The sequence below is a fragment of the Macrotis lagotis genome, chromosome 4 (assembly GCF_037893015.1).
Source record: "Macrotis lagotis isolate mMagLag1 chromosome 4, bilby.v1.9.chrom.fasta, whole genome shotgun sequence".
NCBI classification, from domain to species: domain Eukaryota; kingdom Metazoa; phylum Chordata; class Mammalia; order Peramelemorphia; family Peramelidae; genus Macrotis; species Macrotis lagotis.
Window position 1 is genome coordinate 23431839 of NC_133661.1, and position 19414 is coordinate 23451252.

The 19414-nt window shown below is 42.5% G+C and overlaps 1 protein-coding gene across 4 annotated transcripts in view; it reads left to right on the forward strand.

The window, feature by feature from the left end:
- The first annotated feature begins 3867 nt into the window (after positions 1 to 3867).
- The window catches only part of ZNF365 (zinc finger protein 365), a 153674-nt gene continuing 138127 nt past the window's right edge, over positions 3868 to 19414 (forward strand). For 3 of the 4 annotated variants that reach the window (XM_074232337.1, XM_074232336.1, XM_074232340.1), the window contains exon 1: positions 9723 to 10065. In XM_074232337.1, the coding sequence (XP_074088438.1) occupies positions 9824 to 10065 (242 nt within the window). In that variant the 5' untranslated portion in view covers positions 9723 to 9823. Of the gene's footprint in view, positions 3903 to 9722; positions 10066 to 19414 lie in introns of those variants that run through there. The other variant, XM_074232338.1, reaches the window with a different exon arrangement.

Below are 19414 nucleotides of genomic sequence, written 5' to 3' on the forward strand. Positions count from 1 at the left end.
TAGGGCTCACAGCATCTAAATCAAAGTCTTCTTGACTTCAGATGTACTACTCTGCCCACTATGATTCCTTGGACCGTTTCTATATTGGGTATTGCCCTTGAATATTTAATAGCCAGCCTTATAGGCTGGCTAACCTCGTTAACAATTAGAATAGCTGACATTTCTATAGTGTTTAAAAGCTTGCAAGGCACATTATTTTATTTGAACCTCACACCAACCCTGAAAGGCTTTATCCTTATTTTACAGATGAAGAAACTGAGGTTTGGGGAAATTGAGGGGCTTGCAAAGAAATATCTAACCATAAAACCCTAAGGCAAGGTTTTGAACTCTGGTCTGACTCCAAGCACAGTGCTCTAACCTAATTTATGAACTGAATCTATATTCTTATCACCGAAAGTTTCTTTTCTGAGCAATTGTCCTCCCCATTCTCCTATCAGTTACAAGGCGTGGAGGCCCAAATGAAGTGATGATGGAGGTAAGGCATCTCTCCTATCATGCAATTCTTTTTTTTGTTTTTGTGGGTTTTGAGGGGCAGCGGAGTTAAGTAACTTGCTCACTGTCACACAACTAGTATGTATCAAGTATTGGGAACTAACTTTGACCTCAGATTCTCCTGACTCCTGGGCAGACGTTCCATTCACCATACAAGTCTTTGAATCTCTTATTCCAATTTTTCTTTGAAGCGTCATTGATTGTATGGTAGAAGATGCTCATTCCTATCATTTATTTTTTTTTTGCAAGGCAATGGGGTTAAGTGGTTTGCCCAAGGCCACACAGCTAGGTCATTTGTAGCCCTGTGAATGATATTCACTTTTTTACCTCTTTGGAGACTGTTGTTGCTAATTATATAAACATAGGCTCTTTTAATACAAACACAAATCACAAAAAACTGCCTACTGTGTGCATTAATTGCTGAGGAAAATACAGTGTTTGGCTAGGACAAGCTCTCTTTGCTCAAGGACCTTACAATCTATCATCATAAAAATATAACTCTACAGCTGCAAGAGACTTCTAGGGCAGAAGAGTACTTAGCCTTGTGGACATGTCTTAGACCTCTCCGACAGTCTGGTGAAACCCTTGGAGTCTTTCTTAGAAGAACATTGTGAAAATCAAATGGATTGCATATCTATTTTAAAAACCCCACAAATTCATGGAGCTCTGATTAAGAATCCCTCCTTGAGGTCATCTAGCCCTCTTTTGGGGGTTTGTTTTTCATAAATGCTAAAACTGAGGTCCAGGGAAATGAAATGACTTGCCCAAGATCACCCAAAACAATATAGGAGGAATGATTTGAACCCAAATCCTTTCTACCCCAGATTTGGCATTCTTCTCTCTGTAGCAGCAGGGAATCAGAAACCAAGCCAACTAGTTATAATGTGGAATAGATGTTTCTTTATAATGCATAGTGAATACATTGAAGAGTTATGTAACAAGGTTATGTGAGTACTGTGTTACAGTCATTATGTAGCAGGGAATCCATGGAAGACTTCCTGGAAGAAGGAGAAAGAAATGTTCCCTACTGCCCTCAAGGAGTAAAGTTTTATTTACAGTTTGAAAATAAGTTGGAAATGAGACATAATGAAGTCTCTGAAAAGTGGCATACCCCCTAATGTCCTATAATAATGTCCTGTCATTTAGTAAAAATGAGTAGAAATATAGATTGACCATCACCTCAAATAAAATAATTTAAATAGGAATTTGGATTAAAATGTCATGTCCCAGTGGGCACTCCATTTCATGAAATGTTATCAAGCATCTACCATGTGCAAGGCAGTGGGGGTGGTGCCAGTTAATGTTCTGTGATGTAGGAGGTCTCAATCAGCATCACTAACCATTTTAGGATGGGTAGACTATCCAACCAGAGTCCAGTAGGTCTAAATTAAAGTCCTGTGTCATATACTTCCTAACTATGTGACCTTGGGCAAGTCTTTTAACCTCTCTCTGCCTCAGTTTTCCCCTCAATAAGATGGGGATAAAAATATGTAGTCCCCTACCCCACAAGGCTTTTATGTGGACCAAAGAAAATACAAGAAACCTCATATAAGGCTTGCTATTATCCTTAGATAATAGAGATTCCTGAAGCTCAGGGATGTTTTTGTTTTTGTTTTTTAAGAAAAGGCACAGATTTAATTCACAGATTGTTCAAACAGTTAGCAAGTTTCTACAACAAGTTTACAGGTTAATACATAAAGTTCACAGGTTATGTTCTTGGAGAAGTGGCAAGATAGTGAATTTTAATGGAAATAAGAAGAGGGCGGGAGAGTCATGCTCCCTCAGAACGGGCTAGATTTCCACAGGAAGAAGACCAAAAGGGACAGGAGAGTTTGGGGAATGATGCTCCCCAAGAGTGGGCTACCCACCAAAGGCAGAGGGGCTGAAGTTCAGGGATGTTATAAGATTTTATAAACCAATTGAGAAGCATTTATGAAACACATCAATCAAACAAACACTACACATTTATTAAGCTCCTGCTGTTGTTGTGCTTCATCCTTTGTTCTCAAAGAGGGCCTACTAAGTGCTAGGCAGTGTATTAAGGATTGAGGATCCAAATAGAGACCAAAGACAGTCCCTGCCATCAAGGAGCTCCTAATGGTCAAACATTGGGGCTATTAAAAAACACAGAAGTGAGGGGCAGCTAGGTGATGCAGTAGATAGAGAATGGGCCCTGGAGTCAAGAGGATCTGAGTTCAAATCTAACTTCAGACACTTAAGGATTTCCTTACTGTGTGACCTTGGGCAAGCCACTTAATCTCATTGCCTTGTAAAAACAAAAACAGAAACTAAAACCAAACACAGATGTGAAAATAGGCTTTACCCTCAAGGAGCTTGCATTCTCTTGGGGGAAACTGGCATGTGACCATCATGGGTACATAGAAAATTAGAAAAGTTTCATGTGGAAAGAAGTCTGAAGAGGCTTGAAGGGAATTCGGCATTCTGAGACAGAAGTGGAGGAGGGGATCCATTTTTAGGCCCGGGAGACAGTGCGAAGGAAGAGGGATGGGAGATGGAGTGTTCTAGTGGGAAGAACAGCGAGAAGACCAGTGTGGTTGGACTAACTTAGTATGCCTGAGGAGGAGTGATAAAGCAGGGAAGATAAGTTGGGTAAAAGCTGTGGTGGGCTCCAAATGACTTGCCTTTGAACCTCGAGGTCACAGGGGACCCCTGGCTCGCTAGCTAGAAGCCTATTCATAAGCTCAGATGGGAAAAGAGATGCGGCAGGACTATGGAGGGGAGAGAAGCACTGCCACAGAGTTGTGCCAGTCTCTGTCAGTGCCCGCAGCCTGGGTCTCGGGAGCCTCGTCTGGAGGACAAGGAGGTGGATTAGATGGTCTCTGAGGGCCGATGACCTCTCGGCCCTCTTCTCGGCCGGACCGCCACGGCCGGCAAGTCCCTGCCTCCGGAAAGCCGACATTCCCTAGCGAGATTGCAGCTGTCCTGAGCAGAAACACCCGCTCTGCGGCGCAGCGCCCGGGAGACCTTGGACTTGTCCCCCCCCCCCCCCCCAGCCTCGGTTTCCTCTTCTGCCTCCTGAGGTCCTTCTCCCCCGAGGGGCTCCTGGCGTGTCGGGGGGCTGGGAAGGGCCCGGGCCTCGGGGCGGCGGCGGGACCCTGGGCACGCCCGGCCCCGGGCCCGGGCCGCCTTCCCGCCAGCCCGGCCTGGCTGGGCCTGGCGGGGCCCCGGGGCCCGAGCCCGGGCGCCGCAGCCGCTGCCCCCCGGCCCGGCGCCCCCGCCCCCCGCCGCCGCTCGCTCCGCCCCGGGCCCCGCCGCGGGGGGCGGGCAGGGCGGGCCTCAGTGCGGCGGGGGTACCGGGCGGCTCCTGATTTACGGCTCTGCTGAAAACCGCGTCCTGCCGCCGCCGCCGCCGCCCGGGCCCCGCCGCCGCCGCCGCAGCAACAAGTCTGGTGAGTGGGGGGCCCGGCCCGAGGGGGCGGGGGGCGGCCCGGGGCCCGGCAGCCGCGCGGGGAGGGGGGCGGGCCGGCGGGGCCCCCCCGCGCGGCCGCCCTGGGGGCCCCCCGGCCCTGTCACCTCCCTTCAGCTCCCCCCCCCCCGGAATCCTCCCCGCCTCGGGGCTGGCGGGGCCCTGGCACTGCCCCCACCCCATCATCCGGCAGCCCGGCCCCCGGCGGCACTCTCCGTGCCACCCCCCACCCCTTCCCCGCCGCCGGCCATTCTGCCCGGTGAGCCTTTGCCCAGCCAAGTGGCCCAGTAAAGGAGTTTGTGAGGGCTTTTCCCTCTGGATTCCCAGAAGTCAGGCGGTCTGGAGAGTGTGGCACGCCGGCTCTTTGGGGCTCCCTTGCAGCCCAGAACTGTCGCTGAGGCTGTGCTCCCCGACACCCATACTCCCCCCCCCCCCGCCCTTGGGGTTTTTTTTGGCAAGGCAATGGGGTTCAGTGACTTGCCCAAGGTCACACAGCTAGGGAATTATTAAGTGTCTGAGGCTGGATTTGAACTCAGGCCCTCCTGCCGCCAAGGTGGGTACTCAAGCTATCCCCCTTCCTTGCTTTTCTAGCCCGGATTCCTCATGCATGTTACATCCCTGCCCAGTGCCATCTAGACACAGTTCGGGGTTGCTATCCGTCATCTGTTGCCAAGGTGAATAGCAGTAATTCCTCAGAAAACAGGAACTTCTCATTTTTGAGAGTTTTGTTGGAGGACTGCCTTGAAAAATGTGTATGCCTCGGAATAGGAGGCTATATTTAAAACTGGCCAGGATCCCAGAGGTCATCTGATTCAGTCCCATTTATAATAGCAGCTTCCATGTTCATAGAGCCTGAGTTCCTAACCTGAGGGTCAGTGAGCAGCTTTCAGGAGGTCTCTGAAGCCAGATGATAAAAACAAAGCACAGCTCTAGTACAATGGTTTTTACCAACCTTGGCTTTCCTTTGTCAATCAGAAGCATTTATTAGCACTTCAGTAAATAGCCTTTATTAAGGGACGACAGGCACTCTGCCAAGTACTGTTGTTACAAACAAAGGCAAAAGACAGTCCTTTCGCCCACTGAGGTCACAGGATACTGAAAGAGACAAATGAAAATACCTGTAGAAATGAGAGATAAGCAAGATAAATTGAGATAATCCACCTGGGGAAGACATGAACTTTTAATAGACACAGACACACAGCATTTACTCAAAAGTGGCCCATTGACTTCACCAAAGTGTCAAAGGGGTGCATAGCAAAAGAGTTTAAGAAACTTTTCTATAGAACCCGAGAGTTGGCAAATTTGCCCTTCCTATTTTATGAATGAAGAAACTGAGACTCCAGAAGATGAAATGACTTGCTGCCTAAGCCAAGATTTGAACCCAGATTCCCTGTTTCCAAATATAGTGCTCTTTCCACAGAATAATTTCAGAGCATTCAAATGACTTTTTGTTCAACCCATTCCATAGTGCAAAGCACCATATCAGGGACCAGGGATACAAAGATGAGAGTACTTGCCTTGAGAAACTTACACTCATTCTCCTGTCTTGATCCTAGACTTTTGTTTTTGCTTTTGTTATTTAGTCATGTCTGACTCTTCATGAATCGATTTGGGGTTTTCTTGGCAAAGTGGTTTACTATTTCTTTCTCTAGCTCTTGAGACAGATGAGGAAACTGAGGCAAATAGAGTTAAAAGGCTTGCTGAGGGTCACACAGCTAGGAACTATCTGAGGCTAGATTTGAATTTAAGTCTTCCTGTCTCCAGGTGAGGAGATCAATCCGCTGTGCCACCTAGTCTTCATGCAAGGTGCAATAATTCAACAATATTAAATTGACATTTGTTGAATTGAGCAATGTATGAGACCTAACCAAAGTCTCCTTTGTTGAAAGCATTCATCACTAGAGGACTTCAGACTCTTTATACACTTTGGATACTCTTCAGAGGCTAAGATGCAAAAGCTTCTCCTTGTTATAAGCAGGACTCTGTCTAAGGCTGAAATTTGCAGGTTACCATTGGTTGGTTGTCTCATTACTTATCATTATCATTGTTATCATCTTTATCTTTATCATTATTATTATTTATGACACTACTTAAGATTGGGAAAAGACAGCTGAGTTTGCTTTCCTCAGGCCTAATTTTAAAAACAAATGTGTTTTCAGTAGACAACTGTCTCATCTTTGTCTGCTTCATGACTCCAATATTTCCTTGCTTGGTAGGCATGACTATCAGCCTGGATCAGCAAAGTGAGCTGGGGCCTTCTGTCTACTAGGAAGGAAAAGGAAAAGCCAGAGACTTAGGATTCTGATCCCTGCCAACTTTGTGTTGTAGAAGAGGCTTTGGCCTGGGTGGCAGCAGTCTGGGGCTCCCAGTCCTAAACTGAATAAAATATATCCCCATCCAAAGGTCTCCTTTTTACGTTCATTTTCCTGCAATGATCCTGCCTCTAGTTGCAGTAATTCATTGATATTGAATTGAAATTTGTTGAATTGAACAAAATATAAACCCCGACCAAAGACCTCCTTTCATTTATTTAATCAATAAAGAACTTTGCAAACCAGAATGTGTATAGAAATATGAGTAGTTATTACTATTGGTCTGCCACTTCACATCTGTAAGGTAGATGGATGACATTCTCTTTCTCTTGAAAATGAGTTAATAGGAATAGTAAAGTTTTGAAAATTAACAAAATCTCACCATGCATTAATGATACTCAGCATATATATTGTCAACCTAAATTGTTTGGGGCTAAAAAACGAAATAACAAAAAGCTAGGTTAAACATGAAGTTTATTCTTTAAGATTGACTTAGAAACCACAGGTAGAAGACATCATTAGAACTGTGAGGCATATTTACACAGAAAGGACAAAGAGCCATGAAACTGAGCTAATCAACTAATAAGATTCCAAATAGCATAGTTATACATTACGATCCTCTCATAAATTATATTTGCTTCAAATTCCTAGGCTTAAGCTGGAAAAGGAATATTTACAAATATAGAATTTCTCTTTTATTTTGTGATTTGTTGACCCTGGTAAAAAAATTATTTGATGCTGTTACAAGGATGACCAGATAGTATTGACATAGGCCAAGTCAACATTGAAATGGAGAACAGGTCTTGACATTGCAGATTGCCATTTTTATACACTGAGATAGCATTCGGGTTTATAACTCTTAATTAGAGCCTAAGAATGCAGACTTTGACCAGAAATATGTTATAAAAACTTATTAAACTTTGAAAATATTTTATTTTTATATATATATATATATATATATATATATATATATATATATATATCTCATTTTGATGCAGAGGAAAGGTTCGGCAGAGAAAGTGTTATGCTGGCCAACAGTTAACTTGTAATTTAGGGTTAGGGTTACTGTTTGTTAGCATAACATTTTCAGACACAAGTTAACTGTTGGTTAACATCACATTTTCTCTGCCTAGTTCTTTCCTCTGAATCAATTTCATTTGATTCTCAAAATATTAGGATATGAGAAACCCTGGAACCTGCTGATTCTGTTCCCTTGGGCCAATTTGATTGCTTCTCTGTCCTCTTGATAAGTCTGAGAACTAAGAGATTCTGATATACTTCGGTAGGAGGTGTTTCTTTCCATGGGAGATGTAGTCCAATCCCTGTCCCCATCCTTGCTCAAAATGACCCTCTAATATGTGTTGCTGGTAGGCTTTGAAAAGTCTATAGAAAAGACCTGTTATTTCATCCACATAGGGTAAGATCTTGCCACTTTACTTGTAACTTCTCCTCTTGGAAAGTTGTCTGGGGACACATGGAAGCCAGAAATTATCAAAACTCAGAACTCAGACCAGGTCTTTCTGACTTCAAGGCCCTGCCCCTTTATCCAGAGACATCATATTGTCTCTCTAGGTGCAATTTGTTCAATTTACATTCTCCAGATGAATATATAGACATTGCTAGATGTCTTCTTCATTGACTTTATATATGACCCTTCACAAGGGTCAGTTACAAATCCCACCTCCTATAGGAAGGCTTTCCCAATGCTTCATTCTACTGTCTTCCTCTGTTATTTCCAATTGGTCTTGTAGGGTTGTGAGTCCTTTAAGAGCAGGTACTGTCTTTTCCTCTTTTTGTGCCTCCATCTCTAGTGCAGTGTCTGGTTATACAACAGGTGCTCAGTAATTGCTTATTCTCTGAGTGACAAGTAAATGGATCTAATACATTCAGTAAGGAGTGGGACCAAGATTTGACCTTAAGTCCTGATTCTAAGTCTCATCATTAGTTCCAGTGTGCCCAAGCTGTATCCCATACATAGATGCATTTTGAGTAGTAATGTTATAATCCTGGCATTTAGTCCTATGGGATTTCTACTTTCCAGAATTGTAAAACTCCCTTTGTACCACTAAAGGAATTGCCTGGCTGAGCCATAGTGTTAGCATTTAAATAATTGAAGGAAGGATGGACTGTGTAGATAATAATCAGGAACCAGTTTTGGAGAGAGAAGGAAAATGAATGTTTCTGAAGCTGGGTTCCAGTTACTGCCATTCATCCATTTTATGCAGTTGCTGAAGACAGAACCTTCTAAATAACCCTGAATGTTAGTTTTAGGTCTTTCCCTTATTTATCAAATGGAAGGGGGAGGGCCAGATGTTCTTTTGAGGTACCTTCCAATTTGAGCTCATCAAGGGGGCTCTTAGCTGTTTTTCTATCATGGATGCTTTTATTTATTACAAAAATACATGTAACCATATACATATATATATATATATATATATATATATATAAAACTACATATCTATTTATTTACACACACACACACACACACACACACACACACACACACACACACACACATATATATATTTATCACATATATCTACATATGGGGAACTAGGTTGCCCAGTGGATAGAGCACTGGTCTTGGATTTAGGAGTTCAAATCCAGACTCAGACACTTGACTCTTCCAGCTGTGTGACCTTGGGCAAGTCACTTCATCCTGATTGCCTCACATCCAAGATCATCTCCAGACAACCTGATTCTTATCTGGTCACTGGACCCAGATGGCTCTGGAGAAGAAAGTGAGGCTGGTGACTTAGCACAGCCCCCCCCCCCCCCCAATCCAATTCATGTACTTGTCATGGCATCACTTCCCTGATGTTGTGTCTTAAAAAATGAAGGACAAACATTTAAAAACATTTATACCTACAGATATATATATATATATATATATATACATATATATATATATATATATGTATATATATATATATATATATGTATATGTATGTCTGCGTCTGCCTGTATGTATTAAATCTAGTTCATGGCTCTCTGGCCTAGATAATCTCTCAGCTCTATTGTAGCTCTGTCATCCTGCATATCTGTGGCATTTGAATATACATAGAACCTCTTTGGTCTTTCTCCTGCCCCTCCTCCAGGATCTTTAGAGTAATGCAACAGAAGGCTTTTGAGGAAAATCGATACCCCTGGCAAGAGTCTTTTGAAAATGTCGCTATTTGCCTACCATTTCGCTGCCCACGGTGTGGTGACCATACCCGTTTTAGAAGTTTGTCATCCTTGAGAGCCCATCTGGAGTTCAACCATAGTTATGAAGAGAGGAGCCTCATGACAAAATGCAGCCTTTTTTCTCCCCTCAAAGACCCAGACCTGATCACTTCATCAGAGCCCCTGAAATTGGGGAGTGGTGGGCAAGTGGTCAAACAGAAGTCCAGCTATGTGAACTTGTGTAACTTGTCCCGGGAAAACCTGAAGGATAGGAAGTCCCCTGCAGGTGGTGGCAGAGAGGCCAGTGTCTTTCGTGCCCATCTACACCTCCATAGACTCCTTGGGTGGCCCAAGGGCCAGCCCTGGGCTGCCAGCCACGGATGCCAAAGCTTCCTTTGAGGCCCATGTGAGGGAAAAGTTCAATCAGATGGTCGAGGCAGTGGATAAGACCATTGAGAAGAGGATTGACAAGCTGACCAAAGAGCTGGCACAAAAGACCGCGGAACTGTTGGAAGTCCGGGCGGCTTTTGTGCAGCTAACTCAGAAAAAACAGGAAGTTCAGAGGCGAGAGAGAGCCTTGAACCGGCAAGTGGACGTGGCGGTGGAGATGATCGCTGTGTTGAGACAGCGGCTTACCGAGTCGGAGGAGGAGCTTCTCCGGAAAGAAGAGTGAGTGTGAAGGGGAAAAGGTGGGAGGGTCTGGTTCTAGAAGTGGCTGACCAGTTTTCATTCTCAATGACACAAAGGTGTATGGACACCCTTTTTAAAAAAAGAATATATATATACATATATATGTAATTTTTAATTTTAATTTTTTATTTTTAAATCCATATTGACAGTGAGAGAGCTAGGGATGAGTTCTTTGATGCTACTCAATCCAGTTTCTGAACTTGGCAATAGTTGGAGTGGGTAAATTCACCCAGAGTTTTGGAGGTGCAAGGGATGGGCAGGAATCCCCTCAGAGGCTGGAAGCTAGATGGTGCAGTAATGTTAAGTCTACATTTTGGGAGGGCCTAAAGTTAAAATTCAGCCTTAGATACTTCCTAGCTGTGGGATCCTGGGCAAGTCACTTAACCCCATTTGCTTCAGTGTTCTTAGCTATAAAAAGAGTTGGAGAAGGAAATGAGCAAATCATCCTACTATCTTTGACATGGACATGCCTTAAAAAAATAAGCACCCATAGATCTTCCTGAATTTTCTAGAGAAAACAAGACTAACTTTACTACCGCTTCAGGGAGGAAAATGGGCAGGGGGAGAGGTATGTCCCAGAATAGTACTACTGAGGACCTCTAAATTTCTCCCTGTCAAACAGCCTAGTTGCCCTGCCCTAGTTGTTGTTTTGCTTTCTACTTGCTTTTCTATTCCCATCCATCATTTTCTTCATCCCTAAAATAAGAGAGTTGAACTAGATCTTGGTTCCTATGATTTTTCATAGTAGGAATAGTTTATATGTCTGGGATCTATGATTTTATCTTTTGGGGTCCTCTTTCTACTAACATAAATCATAATCATAAGTTTGGTCCAAAGGAAAGTGCAGAATTTGGAGTCAGGGACCTTGGATTAAATTTTTTACTTTTCACTGCTTATGATTTGTGTGGCCCTCAGGTTCCTATCCACAGAGGGAGTGAATGGGACCAATGGGAGACCTCTGATAGTTCTTAGTCAATGATCCTGTAACTTCTCTGTGACTTATTTAGATGATCTTGGAGAGTCACTCAAGAGTACTTGAAAATTGTCCCTGCACAGAAATTCTCTGTCGGTCCCTTGTGGGATAGAGGGGGCCCGATGATTGTTTCACTAGAGCAGCTCTGGCTAGTTGTGGAGAAACACATTCAGAGAGACAAAGTTCTCAGCCCAATCCATTTGTTAACAAAACTAGCAATTGGTAATAAATGGAGTCAAGGGACTCTCAATGACCAAAGATCCCAGTTAAGGGTGATTCGGATCTTTTATAGTGATTAACAAGACCTTTGAGTAAGATCTCAAGCATCGTAGGTCCGTCTTCTTTTGATTGGCTGGATGGTTCAATGAGGAGGGAGTATAAGTGTCCTTTAAGTTCCAATCTGTTACATCATTGGAAGAGCAGTCTTCAGGTGATGGGAGTGGTCATCAGGCAATGAAATTAGTCTGTAAGTGAATTTGTTGCTGTTTGTCCTTCATTCTGGAAGAAGACCATGACATCATGGAGCTGATGCCATGACAAGCATATGAATTGGATTTGAGTGAGGGGGGAGCTCTCCTAAGTCACTAGCCTCACTTTCTCCTCTAGAGTCATCTGGGTCCAGTCAGATATGAATCATGACATCAGGGGATGACTCTAGCATCAGGGTTAAGTGACTGTAATCTGTATGTAATAGAATTAGTATGAAGGCATGGAAATACAACAGTTTAGATTAATAAGATAGACTTTTAGCTTAATTAGGTTTCTCTGGAAAGTGAGTGAGGGGATAAATAAGTTTCTAGAGGACAGGTGGTGCCTCATTTTTGCATTTGTATTCTTGGGGCCAGCACAATGCTTGACCCTTATTAGTCACGTAATTTCTTTATTGTTTGTCTTCATTTTCAAAGAGGACCAATGACATCATCGGATGATGCTTTGGCTGTTGTTTGAATTGGATTTAAGGGAGGCAGACTTATACAAAATCCCCAACCTCACTCTCTTCCCGAGTCATCAAAGTCCAGTGGCAAGGCAAAAATCAAGACTTCTGGTGAGGGCAAGAGATGTCATGGATGGCCTTGGCATCTTTGATACCTGATTAATCTCTTAATGATTCATAGCACCTGCTTCAGCTGCCTTTATGACTATTGGAGTAAGTTGTAGTCATCTACCCTTTCCATGGGGGTATGCTTGTGGTAGACTCCCCCCTAACTTACCAGTGGATTTGAGGTCTGTCAGTTGCCCTCAACCTGATTTAGCCTGTTTGCTGAAATAATTTACTGGGGTGTGCCAGTTTCTCATGTTTTGTGGCTTCTTCCAGCCACAGGTGAGAACTGGGTGACAGGTGGACACCAAAGGTGGATGAGAAGCCCTGGAAGGGGTTTGGCAAGCCCTCACCCAGAGGTGCAAATCCTTCCTGAATATCCCATACACTCCCTGTTTGTTCTTGTGGTTGTTGTTGTTTGTCCTTCCTTCTTAAAGAAGGCCTTGACATCAGGGAGGTGATGCCATGACAAGCAAGAGAATTGGATTAGAGTTAGGAGGGCTGTGCTAAGTCATTAGCCTCACTTTCTCCTCCATGGCCATCTGGCCAGATATGGATCAGGGTGACCAAAGATAGCCCTGGAATGCAAGACAATCAGGGTTAAGTGACTTCCCCAAGGTCACACCACTGGTAAGTGTCCATTGAACCCATATTTGAACTTAGATCCTCCTGACTCCAAGGCTGGTGCTCTATCTACTGTACCACTTAGCTGCCTAGCTGATTGCCAAAGAGGGGAATATATATATATGGAAGACAATGGCCTGGATTCTGGGAATATAAAGACAAAATAAAAAATAGTCCTTGATATCAAAGGGTTTTCATTATGTTAGGGAGAGATGTAGCTTATCAATCCAGAAGAGCTAATAGTCAGCATTTTTACAAAACCTTAACTTTGCCTCATTCCTCTGTGATTCTATTACCTCATTTGCTCTCCACAACAAAGCCCTGATTGTACCAATGCAACAAAGAATTTCAAGTTTAATTATAAATTCACAGCCAAGTCTCCCATTAGGCCCTGACAAGTCAAGTCAAGCCAAAAGTCATTTTTTAAGTGCTTAATATCTACAGGCAGTGGGCCAAACTCTGAAGATGAAGAAAAAAACAAAAAAATACTCTTTCTCCTCAAGGAACTTACTTTCAATTGGAGGATATGGCATGTAAATAATATGTATATTCTAGTAGATTGAAGTAAATCTCATTAGAGAACATGCTAAAAGTTGTGGGGATAGGGATTTGAAGAAATGTCTCCTGAAAAAGGTTGAACTTGGACTAAGAACATATCTTCAAGAACAGTTTTCAAGTCATGTTTAAAAATTGAATACTTTGAGATTTAGCTTTCATTGCTAAACTAAAGGGGAGTAGAACAAATATGGAAATTAATTCCATTTCCTTTCTGCCAATCTGTCACTTTTTTGCTCTCAAAATCTGACATCTAAATTCTACTCACTTTAATTTTGTTCTTTTTGTTCAGTAGTTTTTCAGTCATATCTGGCTTCATGACCCCACTTGGGGTTTTCTTAGGGCTACTGGAGTGCTTTGCCATTTCTCTCTCATTTTACATATGAGGAAACTGAGGCAAAAAAGATGAAGTGACTTACCCAAGGTTACATAACTAGTAAGTGTCTGAGTCCATTTTTTGAGCTCAGGTCTTTCTGACTCCAGGCCCACTGAGTCATTTAGATGCCCTAAACAACACATTAGTGTGACTATTTTCCCATAGCCCCTTCAGCATTAGTCCTTTTCTTTTCTTTTCTTTTCTTTTCTTTTCTTTTCTTTTCTTTTCTTTTCTTTTCTTTTCTTTTCTTTTCTTTTCCTTTTATTTTTGATCAGCCTTACCAATCAAAGCAGTATGAAGTGGAATCTCAGAATTGCTTTAACTTGCATCTTTCAAATTAGTAATGGTTTTGGAGCATTTTTTCAAATTATACAAATTGTACATGAATACTGATTAAAAGCTCTATTTTTTTCCCTTTAAAAACTACTTTTTCTTATCCTTTGACCATTTATCAATTAGGAATGGCTCTTATTCACCTAAATTTGAATGAATAATTCCTTGTCTATTTTAAAAATGAGATCTAAACTAGCCAAACTTTCTGCAAAGGTTTTTTGACCTTCCCTTCTAATTTTAGTTTTATTATTTTTATTTATAAAAAAATTCAGTTTTTTGCCTACCCATAAGTCTGAAAGTAATTCTCTTCCTTGCTCCTCCAATTTATTTGTGATAAAACCCTTTATATCAAAGTCATAAGTCCTTTTGGACCCCATTCTAGTATTCTATGAGGTGCTAGTCTAAATCTGATAATTTTTTGGCAGTTTTTGTTAAATAATGAGTCCTTGCCCCAATGGGTGGGATTTTTGTGTATATCACAAACCAAGCTACTGTTTTTGCTTCAGAATGGTGTATACCTAATCTGTTGTCCTGGTCAACAACTCTATTTCTTCCCTAGTACCAAATCACCTTGATGATTCCTGTCTTACAGCAGACTTGGAAATCTGGTATTTCCCTAGGTGCCCCCATTTAGAATGAACCTTATAAACTAGAAATTGTCCGAAGAAGGAAGTTGAAGGACTGTTAGTTCAAACTGAAGAGCAATTAAAGGAATGACAGAGTTTACCCCAGAACACTAGAATAGAATCTAATCTTTGTCTTCCATTTTTTTTTTTGTCTTTGCATTGTCCATGTCTAGTTTGGAACCTGGCACAATTTAGCTGCTGAATGAATGAATGAATGAATGTCATTCTCAAAAGAGTGGATTTGAGAGAGGGGCACATGATAGCTATCTTCAAGTATTTTGAAGAAGTCTTTTATGGAAGAATTATACTTGTTCCATTTGGTCCCATATCTAATGGGAGGAATTTGCAAAGAAAATCTCCTTATTATTTGAGTTGACCAGAGGTGGAATGGATCCTCATTAGCATATTCCAAGCAAAGATTGAATTGCTCCTCTTTGGTTGTGATACAGAGGGGATTCTTACTCAGTTAGGGGTTCAACTTGTTGGTTCCTAGGGTCCCCTCCAGTTCTTTGATGTTTGGATCCAGTGGGAGGAAGGCTTTAAAAATTTAATTTAAAAATAAAAAATGAAAAAATGAAAATTCAGTAGACAAAGAGAGGATGAGAGAACCTTATGGGGATAAGGAGTGACAAGGTTGAAGCCCAGACAGGACCAAGTCTAGGGTAGACTGTGAAAGTGAGTAGGGTTGTAGCATAGGTTGCATGTAGAAGGGATAGGAAATGATGCTGTGAAGGGGGAAAGAAATAGTACAGGATTGTGGGAGGTGGCCTTGAATGCCAGACAAAGGATTGTCAGCTTGGCTTTACAGGAGAATAGGCTTTTGAGTCATGATTTGATCTGTGATGAAGACAAATAAGACAGCAATGGAAAGGATGGTTTAAGGAGGCAGAGATTTGGAGGTAGCAACACTTGTCATCAACTAATCAGTAAGCATACAGTAAGTATCAACTATCTTGGGAGGAAATTGTGCAGGGAAGCAATAATGAAAGATTGGGGGAAAGTGGGAGTAGCAAGAATAGAGAGAAGGCAGGGTGGCTAGGTGGCCCAGTGAACAGAACACTGGCCTTGGAGTCAGAAGTACCTGGGTTCAAATCCGACCTCAGACACTTAATAATTACCTAGCTGTGTGGCCTTGGGCGAGCCACTTAACCCCATTGCCTTGAAAAAAGTCTAAAAACAAATAGAGAGAAGGGGACAGATACAAGTGATGAGACTGAAGTGTAATCAGCCTAACTCATTAGGTGGGGGTGGGAAGTGAGATAAGAGAAAGACTTCAAGCTGACCCCAAAGATCATTTGAGGAGTCTAAAAGGCTATAATAGAGAAGAACAGAAAGTTTTGAATCTGAAGTCGGAGGCCCTGGTTTTGAATCCGAAGTCGGAGGCCCTGGTTTAGAATCCTTGGGCAAGTAGTCACTTTTCCTCTCTGGGCTTCTGTTTCCTCTTTTAAAAATGGAGGTCGCACTGGATGACTTCAGAAGATCATTCTGGCCCTTGAACTATGATGCCTTGATCAAGCTAGGATTGAGTTAGGAGTCACCGATTCTGGTAGTAGAGAAATTCAAACATGGCAGAGCTTACCTTAGGGAGGAGTAGACCTGGAAGACTCCAGGGTGTAGGATGTGGCCAAAGGAGCCTCAGGCTCAGAGTCCCAGAACATACTTCTGGGATTCAATCTTACCTTTGCCCCCTTACTAGCCATAAGGCTTTGAGCAAGTCACCTAAATTGGTTGGGATCCCTGCTTCTCCCTCTAGAAGATCATGAGCCTGAATTAAATGATTTCTCAGTTTTAATTTGCAATAAATGATTGTTCCTCCCTCCCCTAATTGTGAACTTGGCCTTGAAGGATGTGTAGGATTTTAATGGAGTGGCGGGGCAGAGAAAGGAGGGCATGGTGGGAAAAAGGAGAGCAACGGCACAAACAAGAGATCCAGCCCTGAAATGAGGAAGACTTGGGTTCAGATGCTGCCTCTAATGCAAGCTAGTGTTTGTCCAAGGGCAGGTCAGCTAATGTTTCAGTGTCTTGGCAACTCAGTATTTGAAGTTTCAGATGAGTTGTATGTCAGCATCTGGAGATCAAGTTTCTATACCAGAATTTCCACCCACTTCTATAAGAGCAGGTTCCTCTTTTTCCCCTACCTGCAACTTTTACCCTCCTACCTCCAACAAATCCAAATAACCTAAGTGATCAGATGATTTAAGATAGTATTGAATGTTCCAGATGGGCTGGACCAGAAAGAGATCAATCCTATGCAACCTAGCTATAAACAGATAAGGAAACTGAAGGCCAGTGAAACTGTGACTGGCCTCAGGGGATCCATTTCTATTGGTAGAAGGGTGGGGGCTGGGCATGGGGTAACGATCACCCAGTTGGTGAAGGGCAGGAGCCCCAAGTAGGGCCTCAGGGAGGAAGTGAGTCCTGTTGAATTTCTTCCTGGGATGCCCCAAGTTTCTCTCCTGCTGGAAGTATAGTGGCTGAGGAGAAGAGGCAGACCACCATAGGGATAGGTAGATAGATAGATAGATAGATAGATAGATAGATAGATAGATAGATAGATAGATAGATAGATAGATAATAGACATATACAGGCACATATATACAAATATGCCACAGACATAGCTATAGATAGAGATACATCACATACATAAATGAGATAGATAGATAATAAGACATAGATAGGTATTAGATCATTTGGTTGTAATAATCCAAAACTGGACTAAATACTAGATCAAATACAAGAAGGAAAGAGAGTTTTTGCCCTCATGGAACTTACATTCTGATTGGGAAAAGACAACATACAAAGAGCACCTATATGTAGAGGGGTTGGGGAGCAAGGAGGAGGAGGAAAAGTCTAGAGATTGAATCGAGACCTCTGAGCGAAGAGATGCATGGCAGGGGCTTTTCCTGAGAGAATAAAATAGGGAGGGGACAAAGGGTGACAGTGGTTTAAGTCACCAGGGCTGAGGGAAGATGCTGAAACACTTTCTGTGCTTTCCATCCTGGGGCAGGTCCAGTTGTCTTGCCCTGATTGTGACTCTGTCTGGAACCTAATTCCCTTGATTTGGAGGGCAGGACTTTTCTCCCTCTCCTGTTGTCCTTCAACCCACTTTTCCAAAAGACATTGGGTTTGCAATCAGAACATGTGGCTTGGAAAGTACATTGTGGTCCTTAGTCCTTGTTCATCCCTGGCTTTCATCTTTGCCACAATGACCTCCTTAATACTTGGTCCTGAGGCTACCCCGGCAATCAGTAACGTTTTTTAAATATCTATGATGTGGGGCAGCTAGGTGGCACAGTGGATAGAGCAATGTCCCTGGAGTCAGGAGGACCTGAGTTCAAATCTGTTCTCAGACTTTGGGCAAGTCTCTTAACTCCATTGCCTTAAATAAATAAAACTTTTTTAAAAAATCTATGTGCTGAGCTTTGGAGATAGAAAATTAAAAAATGAAACATTCCTTGCTCTCAAGGAGTTTCCATTCTATGAGAAGAGATGTCCATCATATATATAATTTATGTACATATGTGTATATATATATATATATATATACAATGTGCATGTATAGATTGCATATAATCCATATATATTATATTTAGACATTCACACACATACACATATTAAATGCAAGATAATATTAGGAGGGAAGGTACTGACAACTGGGAAGGGGGGCAATCAGGAAAAGCTTCATGCACTCAAACTAAGGGGGGTGATCAGGAAAAGCTTCATGCACTCAAACTAGGCTTTGAAAGAAACAAAAGGAGCTAAGAGAGAGGAAGGAGAACATTTCAGGCCTGAGTAGACACCTGGATCCAGGAGATTCAATGTCATGTTTGAGAAAGAACAGGGAAGTCCCTTAGGCTAGCCCTGGGATCTGTCCTCCCATGACTTGAGTAAGATACTGAGTTTGCTTCATTTCAGAACAGCCTTCACCAACTCTTTCAAAAAACTGAAGGAAGTCCTAAAAGCTGCCATTGAGAAATTGAGGGGGGGGGCATCAGATAAGACTTTAAAAGAAGACCCAGCCCTGCTATTATCCTCATTTTCTGATGAGCATTTTAAATTGCTGTCCTCAAGGGAGTTGATGCCTACTCATAGTCTTACAATCATGAACTGGGCTCTTGTAGACTCAGCCATCCCTTATTAAACTGCTCCAGTATCTTTGCCAAGAAAGCCTCAAATGAGGTCATGGAGAGTTGCAGAGTGTCTGCTGCCCACAATTAGACCCTGTCTCCATCATTGGTGTGACTGCCAGCACCCAGCACTAAAACCTCTATTGTCATCTGATCCATGTCAGTCTGGAGCAGATGGTGGATGTTGGGCAGATACTTACTTGTTTTGTGGTCTCAACCCCTCTCCACTTAATTAGCTTGGACTCACATCCTATACCGCTTGCCTGCCTGCCTATCCTGGGCTGGTAAACACTGAGGTAGCAGGTTGATAAACATTATCTCACTTTTAATTGGTTTCTCCTCTGGTTGGATAGGGTGGGTATTTTTTTTTCTTTCTAACTGGTATTTTTGCAAATGGTGCAGCATTGTGGGTTGTCATCTCCATTTTATATTTGATCCCTCTTGGCAAGATATCAAACAAGTGTGGTATATCAAAAGTGTGAGATTTATTTGAGTAAAGGAGCTAAACTTTTCTAGGCCAGAGGAAATTGCTGGAGCCTGATCAACCAAGAGAATGCACATGATTCACTCATACCCTGTGAGAGACCTTTGGCCAAGAGACTCAATTCTTTTTATCATTCTTGAGGAAGTCACATATTTGATGGTAACTTTGCATTGTCTAGGGAGGAGTTGAT